The sequence below is a fragment of the Mugil cephalus genome, chromosome 10 (assembly GCF_022458985.1).
Source record: "Mugil cephalus isolate CIBA_MC_2020 chromosome 10, CIBA_Mcephalus_1.1, whole genome shotgun sequence".
Classification (NCBI taxonomy): domain Eukaryota; kingdom Metazoa; phylum Chordata; class Actinopteri; order Mugiliformes; family Mugilidae; genus Mugil; species Mugil cephalus.
Window position 1 is genome coordinate 11,631,679 of NC_061779.1, and position 23,914 is coordinate 11,655,592.

At 46.5% G+C, this 23,914-nt stretch overlaps 1 protein-coding gene across 4 annotated transcripts in view; it reads left to right on the forward strand.

The window, feature by feature from the left end:
• Window positions 1–2,875: 2,875 nt before the first annotated feature.
• LOC125015286 (genetic suppressor element 1-like) overlaps window positions 2,876–23,914 on the forward strand; it is a 36,582-nt gene continuing 15,543 nt past the window's right edge. The window contains exon 1 of one of the 4 annotated variants that reach the window (XM_047597015.1): window positions 2,876–3,642. In XM_047597015.1, coding sequence (XP_047452971.1) covers window positions 3,606–3,642 — 37 coding nt within the window. In that variant the 5' untranslated portion in view covers window positions 2,876–3,605. Of the gene's footprint in view, window positions 3,643–16,391; window positions 16,556–23,761; window positions 23,824–23,914 lie in introns of those variants that run through there. The other 3 variants (XM_047597018.1, XM_047597016.1, XM_047597017.1) reach the window with 3 other exon arrangements.

Below are 23,914 nucleotides of genomic sequence, written 5' to 3' on the forward strand. Positions count from 1 at the left end.
GACAGGAGAAATGATGAGAGGGACTGCTTGAAAGAACCGTTCTCAGGTTTCTCTATACAATATAATGACTTCCTCTGACAATTATCTTTGATCCGACGCAAGCCACCCCCTCCGCCTCCCACCATCCATCCCCTCATCCCTCCGCCACCACTTTATCCTCACCATCCTCCATCCGCTGTCTTTTAATCTTTTCTTTCCCCCTCAGTAATGACGCCCGTTCCTTTGTCGCGTCTTCTGAGGCGGCCCGGGCGACTTCAGGAATGACAAATATATTTACATTTCCTCTCGTTCGACACGAGCCCATGTACGGATAGTCCTCCCTCCCTTTGCGATGTGAGTAGATACAGAGTGACTGGGTAATGAGGCTCACTCACTCGGGGTCAGCGACCTCACAGGGGCTGAGATGAGGAGGGGGTGTGTTGGGAAAACAAGAGGGGATGGGAAGGCAGGACTAATGGCAAGATGGAGGAGGGATTTTTCTCTTTTTTTCTTCCCCCCCATAATTTCTCTCGCTTTATTTGTCATCCTCTCTCTGTTCCTTGTCAGCAGTTAGAGTGCTGCACGGACACACAGGGGAGCGACGGGGGAAGGAGTAGCAGAGAGAGAGAAAATGTTTAAGTGCTGATGGCAGCCCCTGGTTGCTGCTGGGACCGGGGTGTCAGCTCCTATTCTGCCACAGCGTGCGTCTGACAGGCAAATGATAGAGAAAGAGCCGGGGAGGAGAAGAGAAGAAGAAGAGGAAGAGTGGGGGGGGGGGGGGGGGGGGGGGCTGCTTCTTGTGTGTGTGACAGCGTCTGTTTTGAAGGCAAGAAAAAAAAAAAAGAGCTCCAATGAGGAACAGGAGAGCCGTGAGATGAGCGAGGGTGGTGTTTTATTTGACCACATCTCTCAACTGTCTCCCTCATCTTCACGTCATGTTTTCCCTCTGGCCCCCCCTCCACCTCCACCTCCCCTGCCTCCCCCGCCTCCGTCTCCGTCGTCGTCGTTTGATGATAGATTGAGTTATACGGCTCCCTCGGTGACAGGCATTCCCTCACGTTTCCACGGCAATGAGGTCAGAGGTGGACACTCGTTATTGGCTGTTGTCTGTAATCATCACAGATTGTGCTGTGTGGTTATTGGCCCTCCTCCTCCTTGTCTCTTGACCTCGCTAACCCATCTCCGTTCAGCGGAGCGTGAACCCCGGGGGCCAATAGGTCTCGACTGTCTCGACCCAGGGGTCGCGGGTGTTTACAGAGTGTTGGTGGCTGTGTGTGTGTGTGTGTGTAGCAGCTTGGGAGGATAATGCAAAAAGAAAAATGTGAAACCAACAACCAGTGTACACTTCCCGTGCTTCTAGTCCCCCGAAACCCCTCCTCCAACCACCACCTACCTCTCCATCCTCTCTGCTGTTTCTTAAGTATTCTTTATCTCTTCTCTCCAGTCTGCCCCTCTGTCAGTTTGTGGTCAGCTGATGTTTCACAACTGCTCTCACAGCTGTTGATCAGTCTTTGCGTTTGTGTGTATCTGCCCGTGCATGTTTACATGCGAGTGTCAAGCGCTTGTATCTGCGCGTGCACCGTGTACAGTGCATCCTACAGCAGTCTCCCTTCATTGATTCCACAGCGACAGACGGGGTTATAGATAGCTCTTTGAGACCCTCCCGATCAATCTTATCTCTGGCACACTTCCTCCTCGCAACTCACAGGGAAGAGGGTAAAGCAAAAAAAAAAAAAAAAGTGGAGACAAGGAATAAAGAGGACGCGAGGCAAAGAGCAAATAGGGAGGAAATTCATGTCTGCGTCTTGAATGTGCGTGCGCTCGTGCGCAGGGTGTGTGGCTTTCATGGCTTTCGTGCGCCATATGTGCGAGAGGGGAAGTGACAGAGAGAAATGAAGGCCACTGTGTGGAGATGGAGACAGTGATAGAGCAGCCAGGTTCCTTGGGGCTGCCATGGACGCACGGACGCGGAAACCACGAACGGTAAAATGACTCTCCAAAAAAAAAAACGCCTCTGTTGACATTGTACCACCGCGGATCCGTCCGAAATAATTATTCCTAACGCAGTCTGTGCCGAAACTTGGTTTTGATGGCGCGTTTCTCGCGTGCAGGCGGCGATTTCTAAGTGCATCTCTTGATAGAATTGGGTCTCCGTGACAGTGGATGGCCGTCAGCTCGCCAGGAGTGGACGGTAATTGATGGAAAGCCGCGCTAACGGGATGTGTCAGACATATGAGGCCTGTCTAATCAATGGGACCATGTGACAGGTTCTCATATATAAATATATATATATATATTTGTGTGTGTGTGTATGTTAGAGTTATGCTGGTCACATCGCGGTATGTTGATGTGTGTCTGTGATCCAGAGCAGACTGTTGATTTTCAGGACTGGAGGCTGAAAGAGAAGAGGAGGAAAGAGAAGAAGAAGAAGAAGAAGAGGAGGAGGAGGAGGAGGAGATGTGAATGAAGCAGATGCTTAAGGGCAGGTTTTAACCCCCCTCCACACACACTGGCACACACACACGCACACAATTTTCCTCCCCTTCACTCTCCCTTCCTCTCTCTCTCTCCCATGATGAATCAGCTGTCACTCAGGCACCAGTCCAATCTACTGATAATGAGAACTGCATCAACACCCTCTCGCCTCTCTTCCTCCCTCTTTCTCTTTCTCTCAGTCTCTTTTTACTCACGCACACACGCTCGCGCACGCACACACACACTTTTAAATCATCCTTCCTCCTCTCTTCACATGCACACGCGCGCACGCCGCGCTGACACAAACTCATTCATCTCTACCTCTGTCATCTGTCTTATGATTCTCCTCCCCTCTTTTTTCCCCCCCTTCCTCCCTCTTTTCTCTCCCTGATTCCCTCCCTTCCTCCTCCCCCTCCTTCCTCCTCCTCCTTCCTCCTCCTCCTCCTCCTCTTCTGTGCTCACTGAGCTGAGCAGTCAGTGGTGGGACTGAAGCAAAGGAGGAAGGATAAAGCAAGAATAGAGACAGAAAAGAGAACTGAGGCACAGAAAAACAGATCATTATAGAGCAAACGACCAGGAGGCCGCTGAATGAATAACAAGGAAGGGATTACAAAGCTCAGGACTAAAAAAAAAAAAAAAGGAGAGGACGACGACTGAAGACTCTCTCTCTACACCCTCTTTCTTTCACTCCCCCCTTTCCTCCTCCTCCTCCTCCTCCACCCCCCACTCTCTACCCTTCCTGTCATCCTCCCGGCTCTCTCAAAGGCTCCCCCTCCCAGACGATCTCCTCAGTAAAAGATGGCATGAGCACACTGTCACCCATCCTCAGCTTGGTGGAGTATTTTCCCCTCCTCTGTCACTCTTTCTGTCTCTTTCATTCTCTTCTTCTCCCCCCCACCGTCTCTGGTTTCCTTCACTTCTCTCTGCGCTGTGGTCCCGGGGGTGAAGAGGAGGGGTGTGTGAAGAGGTAGACAGAGGCTGACCTCTCCCCCCTTCCCTCCTCCCTCCTCACACCTGCAGGTCGTCTGATGACTTATACCGACAACAAGCTCCTTAACCCAGCCGACCACAGACCGATCCCCCTGCCCGCCCCCCCTCCCTGCCTCCTGTAACCCAGACTCTAACTCTCGGCGGAGGAGGCGTCCAGAGTCATGTTTGGATTAAAGACTCCGCACTTCTACCTCCCAGGTAAGTCTGTTTTTTTTTTTTTTTCGGCGGGCAGCTGCGTGGTGGTGCGGTGGTATTTCTCGTTCTGGTCACATGGCTGCGGAAAGAGTGAATCTTCCTTTCATTCAATCACTCTTTCAAGTCATAATTAATGGCTCGAGCGTTGTCATGTTGATTTGCTGTCAGCCTCCGGTGGCAGTCGCTTCTCGTGATGTTTCTGAAATCGCGCTAGATTTGGATCACAACAGATAGTAAGTGGATTTGTTCTTACTTATTTGCTTGATGTGTGGATCTAAACACTCTTCAGTTGTTCTCTTTGCCTCTTATCCAGTACAGGCGTGTTTTTAATGTGGATTAGAGAGTATCTGTGGGTTTTCTTGATTTCTTTCAAGCAAAATTGTTGCAATAAATAAGGACCTTCTGTTGACTTTAATTCAACCAGTGTATGCGGTGAGAAATAAATGGAAAAAGCTGAGAAATGGGAAATTTATTGACAAGTATTCTGATAACTGATCAGTTTTCATTATAGTTTCATGTGAATATTTGCAGTTTGCATTGTCTTTTATGGTTTTAAACTAAATACATTTGGCTTTTATGGACCAAACTAGTCATTGTAATATTTAAAACAGTGCAATCAATAAGAAAAAAAAAAACAAAAAAACAAGTGTCCTTGATGGGAAATTTATTTACAAGCAGTATCTGGTTTTTCTCTCATTTTCTGTTGGGCTTTTGCTTCTGTAACCACGCAGCAAGTGTTTATTGTCTGTAGACTTTCAGGCAAGCGTGTGATATGCAAGAGAGTTCAGCCGGTGTCAGTGTGGAGGCAGGTGTGAGGCTACCTCGGAAAGGTGCTTAAACATGCCTGAGAGCCGGCTGACAGAACGACACCGCGAAGAGAAAGGAGGAGGCGGAGGTCAGTGGAAAGGCGGCGCGAATACGAGAATCAAAATGACAAGCGGAGGACTAGAGGAAAGACATGTAAACACGGAATTTTGCTCAGTTGTGCAGTGGGAGAGAGAGAGAGAGAGAGGCGACGTGAATGATAACGTTTGAAGCCGCCTGCACGGAGGCGGACGTGTCTCTCCCTTGAACCCTGACCCCGATCCCTGACCTTTCAGTTGTCTGTGCCAGACTGTGGTCAATGATTAAAAACCCCGCTGTGGCAAAAGGTGAAAAGCGGAAGAGGGGGCGGGGGAGGCGGGGTGATACAAGAGAGACATGAGAGAGGATCTGGGGGGGGGGGGGGGGGGGGGGATTGATCGGGGGGAATTAGAGGGCGGAGGGCAGATTAAACAATGTTCTTTGCCTTGTGAATCTTTCATACTGTTTTTTTGAATTATACGTCTGCTTCCATAAATGATTGAATCACAGTGATTATGTGGCGCTTTGTCATTGTTGGTATATTTGCGTGTGTTTGTATCTGTGTGTGCATGTGAACGAGAGAGGAGGAGGAAGGAGAAGAGGAAGAAGAAGAAGAAAATCTCTTCAGGAAGCAACAGCCCCCCCACCCACCCTCCCTCCACCATCCTCCCTCCACTCTCGCTTTCATCCTCTTTTTTTTTTTTCAGTTTCCTAGGTCTCGCTTAATGTCTGTGTAAGTGTGTGTACCAGTGTGCGCGCCAGTGGTTGTGTATGTGTGTGAACTTGAATGTGTTTTTTTGTGCATGTGTGTAAATGGGTTTTTGTCATAGCTGCCACCTTTGTATGTGGTTGTGTGTGTGTGTGTGGTTGTGTGCACCTGCCTGTGCTGTGTGTGTTTGTGCAGGTGTGTGCTCAGTGTGCTCTCATCACTCACACATTGGAAGATGCCCCAGCCCCCCTCCTGGTCCTAACTACCGTTGCTGTGGAGACTGTGTCAGCCACACACTCGCTCCTCAATGATCATTTGACAATGTAGGGGGTGAGGGGTAAAGGATGAATGTGTGTGTGTGTGTGTGTGATGTGCAGAGATTACTGTGTGATTAGTCAAGGTAGAAGAAGTGGAGCAGAGTAAGGATGAGAGAGGAATGGAGATTAGCGATAACAATAGAAAATCAAGTTAATGACACATATTATCTGCTTGAAAATCTTTCATAAGACCGTCAACAAGGAAAAAAAAGTGCGAGATGGAAGACACGAAGACGATTGCGTGCGTGCGTGCGTGCCTGTGTGTTTGTGTGCGCACACTTCATGCATTGTTACCCAGAGCACATCATGACCTTAACATGGTATCATAAAGAAAAGAAAGTGGCATTTTGCTATCTTCCACTTCCCGGACCCCCTGGTGATGCGCGCCGCACACATTACAGCAGTTTACTGCTTCTCCTCGCTGATGATCAGTATCCAAATGTCTTTTCAAAAATCTGAATGTATTCCCTGGAGCATCAAGGCTTCCGAGAGTCTGGCAGTTATGAAATAAACAAAACCACCGGCCACTAATGTTTAAAGATAAAGTGGTTGATATTCTATGTTGTCTATCTGAAAAGACCAAAGAATAAATAAATAAATAAATAGATAAATAACAAGTTCTTCTCTCCTATCCATGAAACCCCGTTGAAAACTTACATGTTTAAAAAGCTGGTCCAGTTGAACAAGTGGGAACGGAGCTGTGCCAATAACTGCAGTTCCTCAAATGACCACTGGAGTCTGCGAGTCAATCCACGTAGAATCTCGATCTCCACTTTTAAAATGTACAGTACTGTAACTGCACAGTTCATATCAGTTAATATCTCCCAACTGTCCATTTTTTACTTGTATGATGTTGTGTTGGTTGACCATCAGTCACCTACCTTAACTCCAGTCACCTCTTTAACCTCCTGAGACTCCTGAGCTTTTAGTTGTAGTATTAAAACTGGGAATTATCTTGGAGCAGGATGTGTAATCCCAACGTACTCAAACGGGTACTTGCTAATTAGCAACGCTGTAGCTTGTTACTACTGATAGAATTTGTTAAAGTTTCAACCATAAAAATAAAATAAAGATTTCGCTGAAGTACCCACTATCAATTTCCTTTGCGACCACTAGATGGCAGACGAAGGCATCCACTTATGAGGACAGCGGGTCTAAGTGAAGTGGAATAAGAAGCTACCTCAAACCTAAAACCTGTCCCCATATGAGGACGCAGGGTCTCAGGAGGTTAAATATATCTTGGAGTGAGCTGGAGTCACTGCCTTTGTGTGACATCACTGGGGGTTTGTCCATTTTAATTGACATGAATCTTTGGTTGATTAGACATTTTTATGTTTTTTCTTTTGTTTGTTTTTAATTTCCCCCCACAAATTTAAATTAATTTAAATAAACATTAACATGTATCCAACATATTGTAGTAAAGAGATAAGAGATAGCTTAATACTAAATGCAAAATGATAAATAGCACTAGGCAGAGTTTAATATAGAACACATATAGTAGGTAGGGGGTCCCTACTTAATCTCTCCATCACTTTGGGGGTCTTTGGCATGGAAAACGTTGGATGTTTTATGTTTTATGCATACATGCGTACGTGTGTGAATATATTTATATACCAGTCTCATACTTTAATACTGACCCAGCGGACTGAGATAATTCGTCTCCAGCTCTCGCAATGTCGTCGGGTCAAACCCAGCTCAAATGTCCACATGAAGAATGGGCACACACCCTGTGACATTTGTGTTTCTATCCATGTATGCATTTGCTCCCGTGCGCGCACACATTATCCGCAGAGAGTCGATAGGGTGAGAAAGCCGGGTTGTTGACGTGTGTATTAGCCTGCCATATTTATTGGCTGCTGTGGTATTTTCTGGGGCCGGGCTGCTCTGTTCAGCTTGACCTCGCCATTGATTTCCATGATATGTGTTAGAACTACAAGGACACTGTGGCTTGTGTGATTTATGGCAGATGTCACATGAACACACACACACACACACACACACACACACACACACACACACATAGTGCGACACACACTGTTTCAGCCTCAGGCTCTCGTAATGCGAGCATTTCATAACTTCACTCTTAACGTTGTTTTTCCTGCCTTGCACAGCGGCAGCGCACAAATAAATACTAATTTCTCAGGCTGCTTGCGGAGTAATGACTTCAGCAGACTTGTAAAATATACGTAACAGCAGCAGCTCGGAAGATTGTCCTTCACTTGGGAAGCTGCGGTTTGGAGCTGCTGCGGCGTCAATGAGCAATAAACCTAAAGCTGAGTCGGTGGAGGGCCAAGACAAAGAGTGCGCGAAAAAATCAACACAAAAGTTTAGGACAAACTTACTTCCAACGGTATATAATATTGTGAGGATCTCCAGCATGGCTCGCTGATTTGTGGTACAGGCCAGACTAAAACTAGTCCCAGGAGCCTGTAATGATAGATTGAGGATGTCTCGGCGGTGGATCCATATCCCTTAATTTGACTCTTTCCCTGCTTCCCTGTTCTTTCTTTATTTTCTTTTGCGCCTCTATCATTTCCTTATTTTACCTCGGCTGCGTTGCCAGGTAGGCCTCGTATATGTGCTGTGGTGGCGCTTTCTGCCTCTGAGTCTTTGTTTTAAATAGGACACGATTTATGCGCGTATACAGTACGTGTATAGGCTTCAGTGGGCAGAGGAGCTGCTGGCACGCACACTCACTTCTCCGCGTTTGGCCATAATTCTTCTTCTCTGCATGTTATGTGCGTGGAGTCTTTGTGTAGTCACACGGGAGGCTGAGATGGGTGCTGCCTCAAAGGAAGCTGCTGTCAGGCTCTCTTGTGCTGTTAATTGTGTGCGTGTGCGTGTGTGTGTTTGTGCCAGAGCATCTCTGTGTGTGCGTGTCTGTGCTCGGTGGCGTGCGCCGATGAAAACAGGGTCGTGGTGCTCCACCTCAAGGGCACTGTTATTAATGATATGAATAAAAGACCATGACAACAGCTTGATAACACAGAGGAGATAAAAACCCACACACACACACACACACACACATACACACAAACATCATGCGGGAGCTGGATGACTTTCTCTCGCCAAGAAAAAGGAAAAAACACAAAGGATAAAAAAGTGCAAAAAAACAACCATCATCTATTTTTTATGGTTTTCTATCCACCAGAGATGGCGAAAAATAAACCCGAAGAAGGGATTTAAAAGAAAGGGAATGAATAAAACAGCGTGTTTGGTAATGTCTCCAACCGGAAAACAAACAAGTGAGCGAGTAAGCAAGCCACCCTAATTGGTCAAAGAGCTGGTGTCACTAATGAGCTCTTAATTAACAGAGGATTCACTTTGAGCACGTGCGAACCCAGCGACGCACGGACACACTCGCACACGGGCGAACATGCCCTCTCTGTGATGTTTACATTCATTTAGAACAGGCAGAAAGCTTTGAAGTGAGATCTCACATGCAAGCACGCACATTCACACAACAATGCACACGCGCGCGCGCACACTCGCAGACACACGCACACACGACACACATGCAGCCTGTCTGCTCACTGAGCTGGGGAGATTGGGATAAATGCCAGCAGATTTTGACCTGAGGTGATAACAACAACTGCTGGTAGCTCTCTCTCTCTCTCTCACTCTGACGCGCACACACAAACGCACACAAATATGACACGCACATGTGTGAAGAAAACACATAGCCGGCACACAAAGTAAAACTGCAATAAGCAGCTCGATGTATGATAACGAGCAGATGGCGGGAGGATTAGTCGAATGAAAATGCAGCAGGTAAAATTTGCCTGCATCGAAATCTTTTACAGGACGGTGGACACATACAACACAAAAACGCACAAACACACACACACGCGGTGGTAAAACACATACAACTGAAGGGAGGGAGAGAGATATGTACTCAGTCCTCTGCTCCTGCACCATCTGCATGTTCATGAACCATGTCAAAACATAATTGATTGAATGTGTCAGCGCGTGTATGTGTGTGTGTGTGTGTGTGTGTGTCTGTGTGTGTGTGTGTATTGACCGTATGTTTGTGTGTTTTCTGTGTGGCTTTTACAAAGAACCGGTTAACAGCAGTTAGATGGCACTTGCCGTCAAACGGGACATGTATGCTTCATAATGCAGATGTAGGTTTGCACATGCCTCGCCTTGTGGGGTTCACAATGCGTGCACGCACATGCACACACACACAAACACACGCACACACACACACACACACACACACACACACACACACACACACACAATCAATGATGTCACTTCACTGAAGAGCCTGTTGATTACCCGTGGGCATGGCTCTGTCTGCCACCTGGCTGCACCATGTTAGCAGGTTCCAGGGATCTTGCACATGTGACTGCACACACACACACACACACACACACACATATGTACATGCGCGCTTGCAGACACACATACATGCACATATACACAGGCTGACATGCAGCTCTCCCCTTTCCAACTCGTTAGCCCTTGAATTTAATTCTGCCTCAGCAACATGACATTATAATGTGACTTTAAAGGGTCAGTTCGACCAAAATTTAACAAACAGTGTTCTAGTTACTCGGATAATCACCAGGGTGTAGGGCCGCACCACGCCGCAGATTTTTTACTTTTAATCTGGTTCAATCAGCGCCAGCGCCGTGAATATCCACTTTCAATGATACATTTTATGAGTTTATTAAAATGGTTAATCTAATGTTGGGGCTCGGGGAAAGCCACGCGTCATGACTTCAGCGCGGCATTAATATTCCGCATTTAATTGCCTCTAAATGATGGGTGAAAACTTTGAGCACTTTTTTTCAGCTTCTCACCGTTAATTACCTAATCACATGCATGTTAAAACGCAGACAGTTTTTAATGATAACGAAAAAATGTAAGAAAAATCGCCCCTGCGCGCACACACAACAGAGAGGCTATGAAAAAACTTGACAATGACGGGAAGCCTGACTCATTTTAGACATAATGAGCTTTTTGACGCAAGTGTAAATTCTCAAGACGAGGTATTGGTAGTGTTAATTATCGTGTTTCATAGACAATATTGAACAGAGAGACCTTTTTATAATGACTTTTTAATATACTTTTTGCTTTGCCACATGAATTAAAATCCATTGGCCTTATTTGCATCGAGTCTTTGTGGTTAATTTAAAAAGAAAAGCCTCAGAGAGAAATAATCTAATAATTTAATAACTATATACACGTGTGCAGGACGACTGACAGACGTCATGAGGACAACAGGTGACGCCAAGAAACAAAAAATACCATCGACAAACTGTCAAGTTTTCTCCCGCATTCTGCTGCGTATTCACATATGCAACTGCTGACAACAACAGAGCATCACGCGCACACACACACACACACACACACACTTCATGCATGGTTGCAGGGTTTGTGTTGCCCGTGCTGCCTGTATTTGCATAATCTGCATAATGATGGTGGCTTTAATTGCCCACGCCCAGGTAAGGGATCATGTGGTTAGGTGGGAGATCATAATTATGTAAATAATTGGCCTGACCACAGCAAGCTGCTGCTCTCTGCCACCCATCTGGAGAGAGAGGGAGAAAGGGAGGGAGAGAGGGAGAAAGGGAGGTGGAGGAGAGGACACTGATGAGGAAAAAGGGGAAAGGAGGAATGAGGACAGTGGGAGAGGAAGGTGGAGGAAAGCGACACCTAACAGAATGACGAGGAGGACGGGAGAAAAGACATGAAAGGAAATTTTAAAGCATTAAAGAAAGAATTGCATTTGGAGGTGTCCTTACAAATCAGAGCTTGACTCACAGTTTACCTTAATAATACGTTTAGAGAAAATACTTATCTGTATTATTCAAACATGAAAAGAAAGAGAACATCACGATGATTGATTTATTAAAAATTTGAGGATGTATCATTTGTTGTGTTGGTGCTGCAATACAATGACAGGAAAAGCTACTATAAGAGATTAGCAAAACCCCAAAACAGACCTAATTAAACCAAAGTGCACTAATGAAGCAACCAAAAGGGCAAATGGAGCATCCGTTCCAGGTGAGAGTTTTTGTCAGTCGCCTCAAAGGTCAAGAGTGATCCGAGTGAATTTGAAACTCCTACCGGCCAATCAAAGGCTCCACAAGAGCGACCGAACGGACCTTTAGGTGGGAACATCGTTAACATCTTCATTAATAAAACTGCGAAGGCATTAAACTAACAACACTTACTCTGTGACCCTTTGACACACATCTAATCGCCAAGTCTTAACTCCCAAAACGATCCCTTTTAATTCATCAGCTCTTGCGAGATGTCTTCATTTTCATTAGTATAGTATAGCCGCACAGAAACACACACACACACACACACACGCCGAGCTGAGAGCACGCACACATGCACACAACACATGCACACACGCATGCTTGCCACTGTATCCGCTGCACAGATGGTAAAGGCAGCAGCCCCTTCACACAGACAAAGGGAAGGTAATTCTCTCTGCAGGACGTGAACAGAGCTGGAGCTGGAAAAGAGCAGCGCACATCAACACTCCCCTCCCTGTTTCCTCGTCTCAGCCCCAGGCCAACAAACATCACAGGAGAAAACTGACAATGTGTGTGTGTGTGTGAGCACAAACGTGTGCCAGTTTGTGTGTGTGTGTGTGTGTGTGTGTGTGTGTGTGTGTGTGCGTGCACGCTGCTAAAATGGGCTTGAGGAGGAGAGACGGGGAATATAAGAGAAGGGAGAGATAAAATGAAAAAAGAGAGGGAGAGTGCAGGGAGGGAGGAGGTAATAAACAGGATTAGTGCTTATCTTTACAGCGCTGTGTGTGTTTCTATGTGTTTGTGTGAGCGCGCGCGCGAGCGTGTGCGTTTTCTGCCTGAGGACAGAGTGACTGACTCCAGCATTACCTTTGCCAATGTGTCTCCATCCCCAGGTATCTCTCCTCTCTGGACTCCATCTGGTTTGTGTGTGCAGGTACACGTTGTGTACATTGTGTGTGCATGTATATGCATGTATACATGTACGTATATGTGCTGTATATCCGTGCATGAATATGCAAACGCTCATATTAAAACCAGTTACTCCGGCCTATTTTGAGGGTGTGAGATTGTGAATTTGTGGTGAGCTGAACGTATATGTGTGTGTTTTGCATGATGATTGTGAACATTGTACAGTATGTGTGTGTGTTGTGTTGTGTGTGTGCAGCTGCCTGCCTGAGGATAAAGAGCGTACTCATCTCCTTGTTGCTTCTGCTGTTTGTCTTCACTGTCTGAAATGCCAATAAATCTCACTGCAGCCACTGTGTGTTCATGTGCACGTCCATGTTCACGTGTGTGTGTGTGTGTGTGTGTTTGTGTGTGAGACAGAGAGACCGAATGCTCAGTTGGTGGATTTACTTGCCATTATATTGCTTGTCCAGCCACAAAGCGCTATCGTATGTGACAGTGTTTCTGTTTGTAATCTCCTACCTGACCAGAGCTAACAGGCTGCTACAGCGTCTCACTTCCACTGGATGGGGAAGGAGGAATACATTTAAATAATCAGGGGGTTTGGGTTCATGGCTGATATTATGCCTCGCCGCTTTTGTAAATGAGCATCTGTGTGTTGTGTGCAAATAGCGCGCGCGTGCGTGCGTGTGTGTGTGCGAGCAAGTGCATCTGCTTTCAGAGACAGCTGTGGATGTCTTGGTGGATTGTTCTCCCTTCTCCGCCAGAGACGAACAGACAGGGAAAGAAGAGCTGGGGACGGACGGGCAGGACAGGGCGGCACGCACGCTCGCGTGTTTGTGCGTGGCCGCGCCTGCATACAAATGCGTGCGTGCACGCGCGCGCGTGTGTGATGGATAGGGGGCTTTATGAGAGAGGAATAGGCTAATGACCAGGTCTCCAGAGGCAGCGAGATTCCTCGAGCTATTACTGCTGGAGTTCATAATGGCCTCTGTGCTTGGCCTCTTTTACACGCTACTTAATGGGGGATCCTACAGTCACACCGGCAAAGTGTGACCCACCAGGAGAATACGCGACGCTGTGTGCTTTGACCCCAACGCTACACGCGGGCACGCACAGATAAACACACAGGGCGAGCAGCAAATTTTCAATCAGGAGGGTTCGCTTCTCCTTCGTGCACCTGCAGTTCACGCACAAGAGTGCACACATTCTGCACTTTATCTCTCTCTCTCTCTCACACACACACAAATCTATACAACCTGTATAGGTCACAAAGGATGTAGGTGAGACACCCACCTCAGAGAAAACTGAGAGTGTCTGCCTGCAGTGCACAGCCAAACCATAAATCATGTCAGGCTACACTGGTCTCTGAAGAGACACACACACACACGCACACACAGCACACACACACACTCATTTCTCTTGTTTAGGTTTGAGTACAAGAGAGTCGGATTTGGGGATTATAGGGGAGCCTCACTTTTTCTCTTTTCTCCTCCGTCGCCCCCTTCTCTACTTGTTGTTTCCACGGAGGGAGAAAAGTGGGGAAGGAAGTGGGGGTGGGGGGGCTGCTAATCCGCGTGCGCGTCTCCGCAAATGTGTGTCCACTTGGCGCTTGCACGGGCCCGTGTGTGCGCGTCTTTCATCGCTGAATGGATCTCGGGGAAAGACTTGAAAGAGGCAGCCTATTCATTGAGGAAAACATCAAGGCTGTTTGGTGCTACTGTGCGTCTGGCATCTTAGCAATGCAAGAGGAAGACAGGAAGAGAGGGGAGAATTAGAAAGCGGGAGGGAGGAGGAGGACGGACAAGGTAGAAATCTGCACTCTGAAGCGCAAATTGATGCAAAACAGCTGTTAAATAGCTGCAAAGTGGAGCAGCTGCTTGGGAGACAAGGAGAGGGAGAGATGGGGAGATGAAGGGATGAACGATCAAGAAAGACGCAGACAGAAAGGCCCAGGGGAGATGTTGAAATATTAGACTAAATGAAGCAGCCAGAGTGAGCTTATAGCACATGATGACAGATGAACGCTATTATGACTAGATACTTCATACAGGGTGTTTGTAACTTTAGTAAGCATCTGGTGGAAATCATAAAAACCCAGTTAACTCCTCACAGTCTACTTTACTTATTAAAATGCACGGTAATTTAAATACTAAAGTGAAAAGAAATGCCTGCTCCTTCACGACTTGGAACTTAAAGTGGCGCCTTTTCTTTTCTGAGTTGCACAAAAACAAAGGTTCAACACTCACTACGGATCAAATCGTGACTGATTACGTGTTACGGTACAGGAGAGAATTACCACCAAACCCTGCTTCCCCACAGCTGTGTGGGGAGGTCGGATGTCATTCGGGTCATTGTTGTTTTGGTTTTCGTAGCTCGCAGCTCCACTCTCATCAACGTCGTCTCCAGCTGCAGAGAGTGTAATTTCTGTGGCTTCGTGTGACAGCTAGTGTGGAGATACAGACGGGAAATCTACGATGACTTTGGATGTCGTTGCATTTGCCTACACCCGCAGGATAACAGACCAAACGAGAGTATCTCTTAGGTAAAAAAAAGATCTGATACGTGCACCTCGTGCAACAAACAAGCCTCGTTAACATAAAACAAGAGGACGCAGAGAATATTTTAGCAGCTAAAGATGCAAACACACACGCTACAATTAGCAGCTCAAATATTATGCACCGTTATAAAGGAAAGTATACACTGACTTACTGGTTGATTAAGTACTCCAGTGAAAGTAGAGAGTAGAGAGCAGCTGACTAAACTGTTTTTACATTTTGGAGGCTGTGGTTTGTAGTACAGCTGAATTATATTGTGTTTTACTAACAGATCAGGCGCAACATTATGACCGCCTTCCTAATATCGTGTACATCTCCTGTGGGCCACATGGATTTCTGAGGGTGTCCTGTGGTGTCTGGCAACAGGATGCTGTTAGTGGGGGGTCTTTGGGTCCTATGGGTTGAGGGGAGGGGCCTCTGTGGATCAGGCTTGTTCCAGTGCATCATACAGATAGGTTACCTGAGGCCGGGTCAACACCTTGTGTGTATTTTTTTTTTTGTGTGTAGGTCTGCGTCAGGCTGCTGCCATCAAGGAGTGTCGTTGTTATGGGGTGAGGGGGCCTGGTCTGGCCTAGGTGGGTAGTACATGTCTAAGTAACATCCACACGGATGCCAGGTCCAAAAGAACTGTTACAAGATAGTCAGTGTTATTGAATTCTCCAGTCAGTGGTTTTAACGCTGCGGCTGATCTGTGTATGTTTCGGTTATTTTGACCCCATTTTGGTCAGTGGGCTAGCCTACATTGCAAACGCTTATGTGTTTATTTAAATCCAGTTCAGCAGCACCACAAACTACATCCTCCAAAAGCAACCGTGCAGTTGAATTATCAGCTTTCTTACACTGTTTCAACATGAACTGATCATTAGATCGACCGTGACGCTTAGATTTACTGCAGCACCCTTATACTACAACACATGATTTCACTAGTGTACCTAATAAACTGGCTAGTGGCTGTATGCTGCAATTAGACTTGTTGCACCTGCCTGCGGTATTAAAATACGGCTGATGGATGTTTTTACATTGTGAGGCTTTTAAGTGAAAAACGCGTTTAAATCACATATAACAGATGCAGTCTTATGGTGGGTTATTAACAGTAGGACAGCCCAATATAATTACCATCAGTTAAATTAGCCTGCTCCTCTGTAGGGTGAGTGTGTACAGTGTAACAGCAGGAGCAGCTGACTTGAACAGATCTGATTGTCTCCAGCGGACAGTAAACATGTCCAGGCTGTGAGGTATCAGCAGACTGGGGCCACATCTTCCTCCCCTCCATCCCTCCATCTCCCCAGGGAGCATCAGTGGAGCAGGTGCTCGCCCTCCTCCTCCCCCTCCTCCTCCTCCCTGCCCTCCCTTTCCCCTCCCCCCCCCTCTCATATCCCGCCTCTCTCTCTCTCTCTCTCTCTCTGTGTGTGTCTCTCGGAGGACAGTTAATGAGTTGTCCTTCTCCTTCCTACATCTCCACATCCGTGCGTGTCGTGCTGCTATCGGTGACACCAGACAGGGTATCTCCGCGCGCAGAGGCGTCATATCATTTTATCTACACAAGGATGCGCAAAAATCGAGGATTTCCTGGTCTTTGGTGAGGCGGTAAGTTGCGCGCTTTCCGTTGTTTTAGTACAAATGTCTTTGTCTGCTTTGTTGTTGTTGTTGCCTGGAGCGAATGATAAGGCCTCGTATTGCTTTCAAAGTTAACACGATGTTGAATTATCACAGGATCCGCGCTCGGATTTCGTCTGTGGCGCACAGTGATGGATTTATCCACTGACCTTACGGCTTAATTTACTTTGTAGTAGTCATCAGAGGCTCCGTCTACTTCAAGGTGTTTTATTTCCCTGCGCTTTGGCCGCAGTGGTTATATGGTGTTCGGGGGGGCAGTTGTACTTTTCTTTTAATTTTTTCTTTTTCTTTTTGGTCAACCTGAGACGGATTGCCAAAGTGAAACCTGGGCTATTTTTAGACGAGCTGCAGCACTCGAAAGTGGGCAGTGTGTGATTGAATCAGTCGGCAAAATGTAATCAGACAAACTGGTTCAGCTTGATGGACAGTGCAAAGACAACAGGAGTAAGCAGATTCTGGTTTTCACTTTTTACAATAAAGCGTTATATGAGCGTGTCATACGCACACATACAAGGAAATTAAACCGCTTAAGCACCCCTTTCCTTTCCCTAATAGGGTTATTTGTAAATGAGACTGTATATACTCTGATGCGGGGAGCATTCAATGCTCTTATTTTGAAGCCAGAATGACCCACGTCCTGTTTGGTCGAGTGGAGTGTGTGCGTCTTTGCGCAGCTGCCGAAGGTGTTGGTGGTTCCTTGATATGCGCCTTTCTTGTCAAACTTGTCAGTGATCAAACACCGCTCGCTCCTGTTTGCTCCTGGTAAACTCAGTGGACAGGAAGACATACTTGAAACGCAGCCACTGTGTCCTTAACGTGGTTTGTCTCTCAGCACCCATGGGAGATAGAAGAGTCGCTCTTTAATCCGGGACCTTTAACAGGCGACTGTATTGTTTGGCTGAGATAGATGCCGCCGGGCGCATTAGCAGCAGTCAAGCGGATCCCGTCGCTTTTGTGTGTGTACACAGCCCGCAGGTGGAGTTCAACGCACACACATACACGCAGACGCACACACACACACACACGCACCATGTGCTGCTCCTGACCTGCCGTAGACCAGCTGCTCAGCAGGGGTTACTGAGTAAACCTCCAATCTCTTTAATTACCTCCTTCTCATATAGATAATGTAAACCCAAGCTCCACTGCTCTCACACCCCCTCAGTGTTTTCTTTTGCTATAGGTTAGAAAATAAGCATATTTTTTATATATCTTATTTATGAATCAATTTAAACTATTCACAGTGGTATTCCGTATGTTTGGTATTCTTTTAGTAGTCAGCTACCCAGTATTATGTTTAAAACTGTGGCGTATGATTTTGGATCTCCTGTAGTTTCAGTATCATTGAAACTGGGACTTTAATTGGCAACAGATTATGATAATCAGTTGCACCCAATCAGGCGTAACATTATGACCGCCTTCCTAATATCGTGTAGGTCTCCCCTGTGACTCCTAAACAGTCGTGACTCGTCAGAGAATGGACGCGGACGTCCTGAGGGCGTCCTGTGGCGTCCTGTGGTGTCCTGTGGTGTCACAATGTCGTTAGTGGGGGGCTTTTGAGGGGTGGGGCCTGTGTGGATCAGGTCTAGTGCATCCCACAGATACTTGATCAGTTTGGGATCTAGTTAATTTGGAGGCCAGGTCAACACCTTGTGCTGTTTTTCATGATTTTTGAGTTGAATTGTTTTTGTATGTGTGTGTGTCTGTGTCGGGCTGCATCCTGCTGGGGCTGGCTGCTGCCATCAGTGAGTGTCATTGCTATGGGGTGGGGGTGCCTGGTCTGGTCTGGTCTAGGGGGGTGGTACATGTCTAAGTAACGTCCACACGAATGCCAGGTCCAAAGGTTTCCCAGCAGAACACTGAATTGTCACAAGATGTTCAATGTTATTGACTTCTCGTGTCAGTGGTTTTAATGTTGTGGCTGATCCGTATAAACAGAAACATTCTTTTGAAAATAAAGGCTTTTTTCTTCTTACTTACGTTATGGCAGATTGATTATATCTGGACGTGAACTTGTTTTTGGAATGTGAAAGTGTGGTAGGTACTTTTTTTTTATAGCTCTTTTACAGCAGTCCCTCGTGTATATCCAGTTTGAGTAAATAATCTGATCTAAGAGCCATCTAGTTGTATAAAGCAAACAGCGGAGAGCAGGTCTATAAGCTGATACAGAGGACAGCTGCTTATAAATCAATTGCCAATGTTGCCTTTCTTTAGTCTTGTCTATGCCGGGCTCATACATGAGGAAATAATCCATAAAATCCATTAAGCTCATTTGTGTGGACCCAGCCAACAGTATCGGCTCTGATTTGCTGACCCAGACCGCACTTTGGATGTCTTCCATCACTAACATGATTGTTTATGACAGCAATAGTTGCACAGTTGTAAGCAGGCTCCTCAATTACACTCTGCACTTTAAACTTAGCCAACACCTGCCCCGACAGGAAGGTTTGTGTGCATCTGCTGGTCTGTGTGTCTTCGCACACCTCTGTGCAACGCGAGTGTGTCTGTGTGTGTTTTCCACCCCTCGTGTTTGCTCAGATGTTCTAGCCACCGCGGTGTCGGCACCTGGTGAGCAGAGCCGGCCTCGGGCCAGAGGAGGAGTAACTGTAGCTGTCAGCTGTCTGACACGAGCCTCTGACGCACTGAACGCACGCACGTACCCCCACCAAATAATAAAATAAGAATTAAAACAAAATAAAAAAATATATATATACCTGAGGGCAGGAGTCAGACGCAGCCGGGCTCCAAACAACAAACAGAGACGGGGTAAGATTGGTTTGCCTCGGTTTGTTTTTTTTTTTTATCTCTTTGCATCATCTCCGTATCAGAGAGGTGAGACAGAGCCACACGCTGCAGAGGAGATCGATGACACGGAGGGGAGAAGCAGAGAGGTAGCCGGCGTGATGGGAGAGGCTGTTGAGTAAGAAAAAGAGATAGTGAGGGGGGAAATGACAAAGTAAAGAAATGACAACACGGGCAGATAAGATGTGAAAAGTAAGACGTCCCAGCGCTGCGGCTATTTATATCTTCTCTCTGCATCCGAAAGACGGTGACAAGATGCTCCGAGACAAGTGCACTGATTAGAGAAATGGAGAGGGGGTCACTTAAAGAGGAACTGTGCCCTGCAGCCAGGAGGAGGAGGAGGAGGAGGAAGGGAAAGCCTTAAAGTTCAGATGAGAGGAGGTGAAGAAGAGCTAATGTAGCCATGCCTTCCTTTCTGACTTTCAAGCTGTGGCAATGATAAGTTATAGACCAACATCTTGACTCTGTTATGATCGCACAGTAAACACAGCTCTGTTCTGGTGGACTCACTGTAAAACCTTAAGCAGAGTAATGACCGCTACACCCACCAGACTTTCTCCAGTGTTCCTCATTGTGCTACTTACTCCCTGCTCCAGTGTGTTTTGGGATATGCGCCCTGTTAAGTTATTTATTTATTTTGCTGGAGGTGTCTGTTATTACAGTATGTGGTTTTTCTGCTCCATTTATCCCAGGACCATAAACGCGTGCTGGCTGTTTGGTCCCTACGGGTCATATGCATACGTTTTGTGACGCACAACGCCCCGAACACTGAGTCAGCTGATTGTGTCCGAGCTTTTTCTTTGCGCGCATTTGCGCGCGGACACGTTGCGCACATTCGTGCTTTTGCCCATGTCACCGTTCTGGTGGGGTTTTTTTTCTGACGTTTATATTCATTTGTGCGGCCGCGAGTGTGTAACATGCCAAAATGGGAGAGTGTGTTCGTTGTTTATGGATTGTAAGGACGTGTTAAGTGTTTTTGTGCGAGCTGCAGAGTGACTCGAGCTTGTAAAGCCATTTAGCAGCCCCTGGAGTAACCCAGGAGACTGCTGTGTTGACGCCACTCTGACTGCTATTACAGACAAGTTTAAGAGGCTGTAAAACATTTGGCTACTTTCCTCTCCCTCTCGCACTCTCTCTCTCTCTTTCTTTCTCTGTGTGTGTGTGTGTGTGCTTGTCAGAGGAATTTTGAAAAAGTCTGCCAGCTATTGTAACGGCAACAGTAGCCGCTGTTACGATTAGTATCAGCATAAGCCCGAATAATAACGTCTTAAAACTTAAATAGAGAGTGGTTTGTGTGTGTTTGTGTGTGTACTCATTGTTGGCCTAATGTTACATAACTGCCCATAAACACAAATGACGATAGTCACGTTTATGAAACAGGAACACACACACTCAGACATGTCAACAAGATGAGGGTTAATGACTAGGTAGGGTGTTACAACCTCTTCTTCCATCCTAATGACCCATCCCTGCTTACACACACACCCACACACACACACACACACACACCCACGCACACACTCACAGATTGTGCTTTTTTTTTAATGAGCTGACGGAGCAGAGCAGGTCCCCCCCTCCCTCGTGGTCCCCCTGTGTGTTGTCTGTATTTGTGTGTGAAAGTTAAAGAAGCGAGAGTGAGGCACACACAAAAAAGTGTTTAACGCAAGCCTTAACATGTCCTATAACACTTACATCATGCTGAGGAGAGTGCAGCAGTGTGTGTGTGTAGGTGTGTGTGTGTGTGTAGGTGTGTTTGTGAGTGCATGAATGGAGTCACACACGGATGCAATTTCCATTTTGGCAAAGCTGAGGGTGGTTTTACTAGTCTGCAATGCTGGGTTAACTTTATACAAGCTACTGGAGCTGGAGGGCCCGCTGGTCAATGGATCAACGGTCAGGTGAATCCAGCAGTGTGGTCCAGAGAGAATTATTAGAGAAAAATTGGACGGATTGCAAAGAAAAGTTGTGCAGACTTTAATGATTCCCTGAGTTTTTGTGTACTGTCGCCAGCAGGTCAGGTCGTACATGACTCTGCAGGTCAAGATAAAAAAAAAGTCATATAAGACTAATCCAGTGTTATTTACTTCTTATGCATTCTGCATTAACCTTAGCATGCCTTATGTTCATGTATGTTCATGTTCATGTATGTTTATGTTAAAATATATGTTATATGTTGCCCTCAATTTGTGATTTTCTCGTGAAGTTTTGTGGACAAAGTTCTCGGTGCTCGTGTGGTACCATTTAAAACACAGCTGCTAGGCAACCGTCGTAGCCTAGAAGCTAACAGGCTAACAGTTTATCAGGCTAACAACATGCAAACTCAGTGAAGGAAACAATAAAATGAACAAAATATTCCATAGTACCAAATTACAACATATTCATTTCCTCTCACAAGGTCATGATGGACGTATTTGGCATGAACATGGTAAACACAAGACAATTTGAAGGCAGAAATATTCTCCATATTAATTGGCTCCAAGGTAACCAAAGTTAGCGGTAGCCGTTACTTTACTCGGAGTGTTCAAAATGTGTCTTTATTTGTTTGTGTAGTGGAGTTAAAAGGTTTGCTCAGCACACACACAGGGTGCTGCTTCATAATAGAGTCAAACATTTTTAGCTCGTGTCTTCGCCTCAGCCGGTGCTTCAGTCTGAACACATACTCAGCAGCTGTTGCCAAAAGTGTTTGCAGCAATGTCAAATATGCGTGATAGTAATGTATATCATAAACAATTGTAACGCGATAACTGTGAGCGTGTTCACATGTGGCACTTCTCCAAGCACACTTTAACTGAGGACTTTTGCTACCTTTAAATGCTTGTTTACCGCCTTGTCTTGTTTTCAGATATGAAGGAGGTGAATCAGATTTAGACTTCCTAACGTTTCATGTCGTTAGTGCGCTAAACTGTTAGATCCGGGTATCTTCTAAACACCAGCAGTTGCTGAGCAGCAGTCTCCCCACATCTTACGGCTGATGTTTCCACTTGAATGCCAAGCATTTTGTGTACACGGCTCTTCAAGTCGTAACCACAAACTCATGAGTTCCATTTGAACGCAGCATGTCTAATGCTGCGTTCACATGCTCCCCGGATGATTTCCCGAGTTATTCCGACTTTGTTGTGTTCGCGTTGAAGTCGGAATGTGGAAACAGCCCCGAAAGTACAAACAAATTTCTTAATCATCTCATTGATCCACTGAACTGTTTTTACTATTTGTGTGTCAACAAAGAGAAAAAGGCAACAAAAATGTTAATAAAAAAAGTCTGTATTTGTTTTAAAGCGTGACCAATTGCGTCGTCTGGTATGATGTGAGGCGCTGGTCTGCCAAGTTTGTCTGATGGTTACTCATATCCACCTTGTTTGTTCATATATGTGTCAACAACTTGGCAACTGATATAACGAAATTCTCCCCGATTTTCCCGAGTTGTGGTTCCTGCTTAGGGGTGGCATCCAGTCTGCCCAGTCGGGAACTAATTCTTCATATTTTATTTACTGCACAATAAGATACGAGAGCATAAACCCCCATTTTGTTTTGAGCAGCAACGCAACACGACACCCTCTTCAGGCCAAATTCACATTTTTGTGGCCCGTTATTGATCTGAACGCCGAGGTCGTCTCTTCTCTGTTCCTTTTGCTTCTTCCTCCCAGCTGTTTTCTGATGCAATGAGCGTCACAGCCTCACAGCGCTGCTAGCGAGGCCTTCGAGTCGCGTTCACCCGTTCACTTTTAAAAGGAAGTTACTAGAGGGAGTAAAATGCCTTAATTTGTATTTAGGGCCATTGTGTGTTTCATCCTCCACCCCCCCCCCCTGCTGTCAGGGGCAGAGGTGGTCAGAGGTGAAGGGTGAAAGGTCACTGTGACCCCCCCACACTCCCTCCACTATATGTCCCAAAGCAGACAGAGTGATGGATGGAGGGTTAAATCTACCCTCCACCACACACACTCACAGCTCAAATCACACACACCCACCCTCCTCCTCCTCCTCCTCCTTTTACTCATCCCCCACCACCACCACCACCGAGCCCACCCTCCCAGGACGGTAAGCCAAAAGGAGGAAGGATGAAGAGTGGAGATGGAAAAGAAAACGACAGAAAGAACAGTTTGAGAGAGAGAAAGAGAAGAGGGGAGGGAGGGAGGGGGGCAGCTAAGGACAGAAAAGATAGAAAGAGTGACAGTGAAGAGAGGAGTACGAGGTAGGATGGAGAGGTTGATAGATGGAGAGGGAGGGGATGGAGGGAGAGGAGGAGGAGGAGGAGGAGGAGGAGGGGGCAGTAGATGGAGAGTAGGAGGTGGAGGGGGAGGAGGGGGAGGAGGGAGGGGGGGAGTGGATAGAAAAGAGGTCACGTGACCGCGTAGCAGCTGCAAGGCTGAGAGGGAGAGAGTGAAAGAGTCTCACATAGGAGCAGAAAGACGACGAGCAGGAGGAGAACCGCGAGCGGGAGGGTGAGTGTTTGCATGTTTGAGTTATGTGCGTATGCGCGCTCGAAATGTGTGTGTGTGTGTGTTTGTGTGTGTGTGTTTGTGCGGGTGAAGG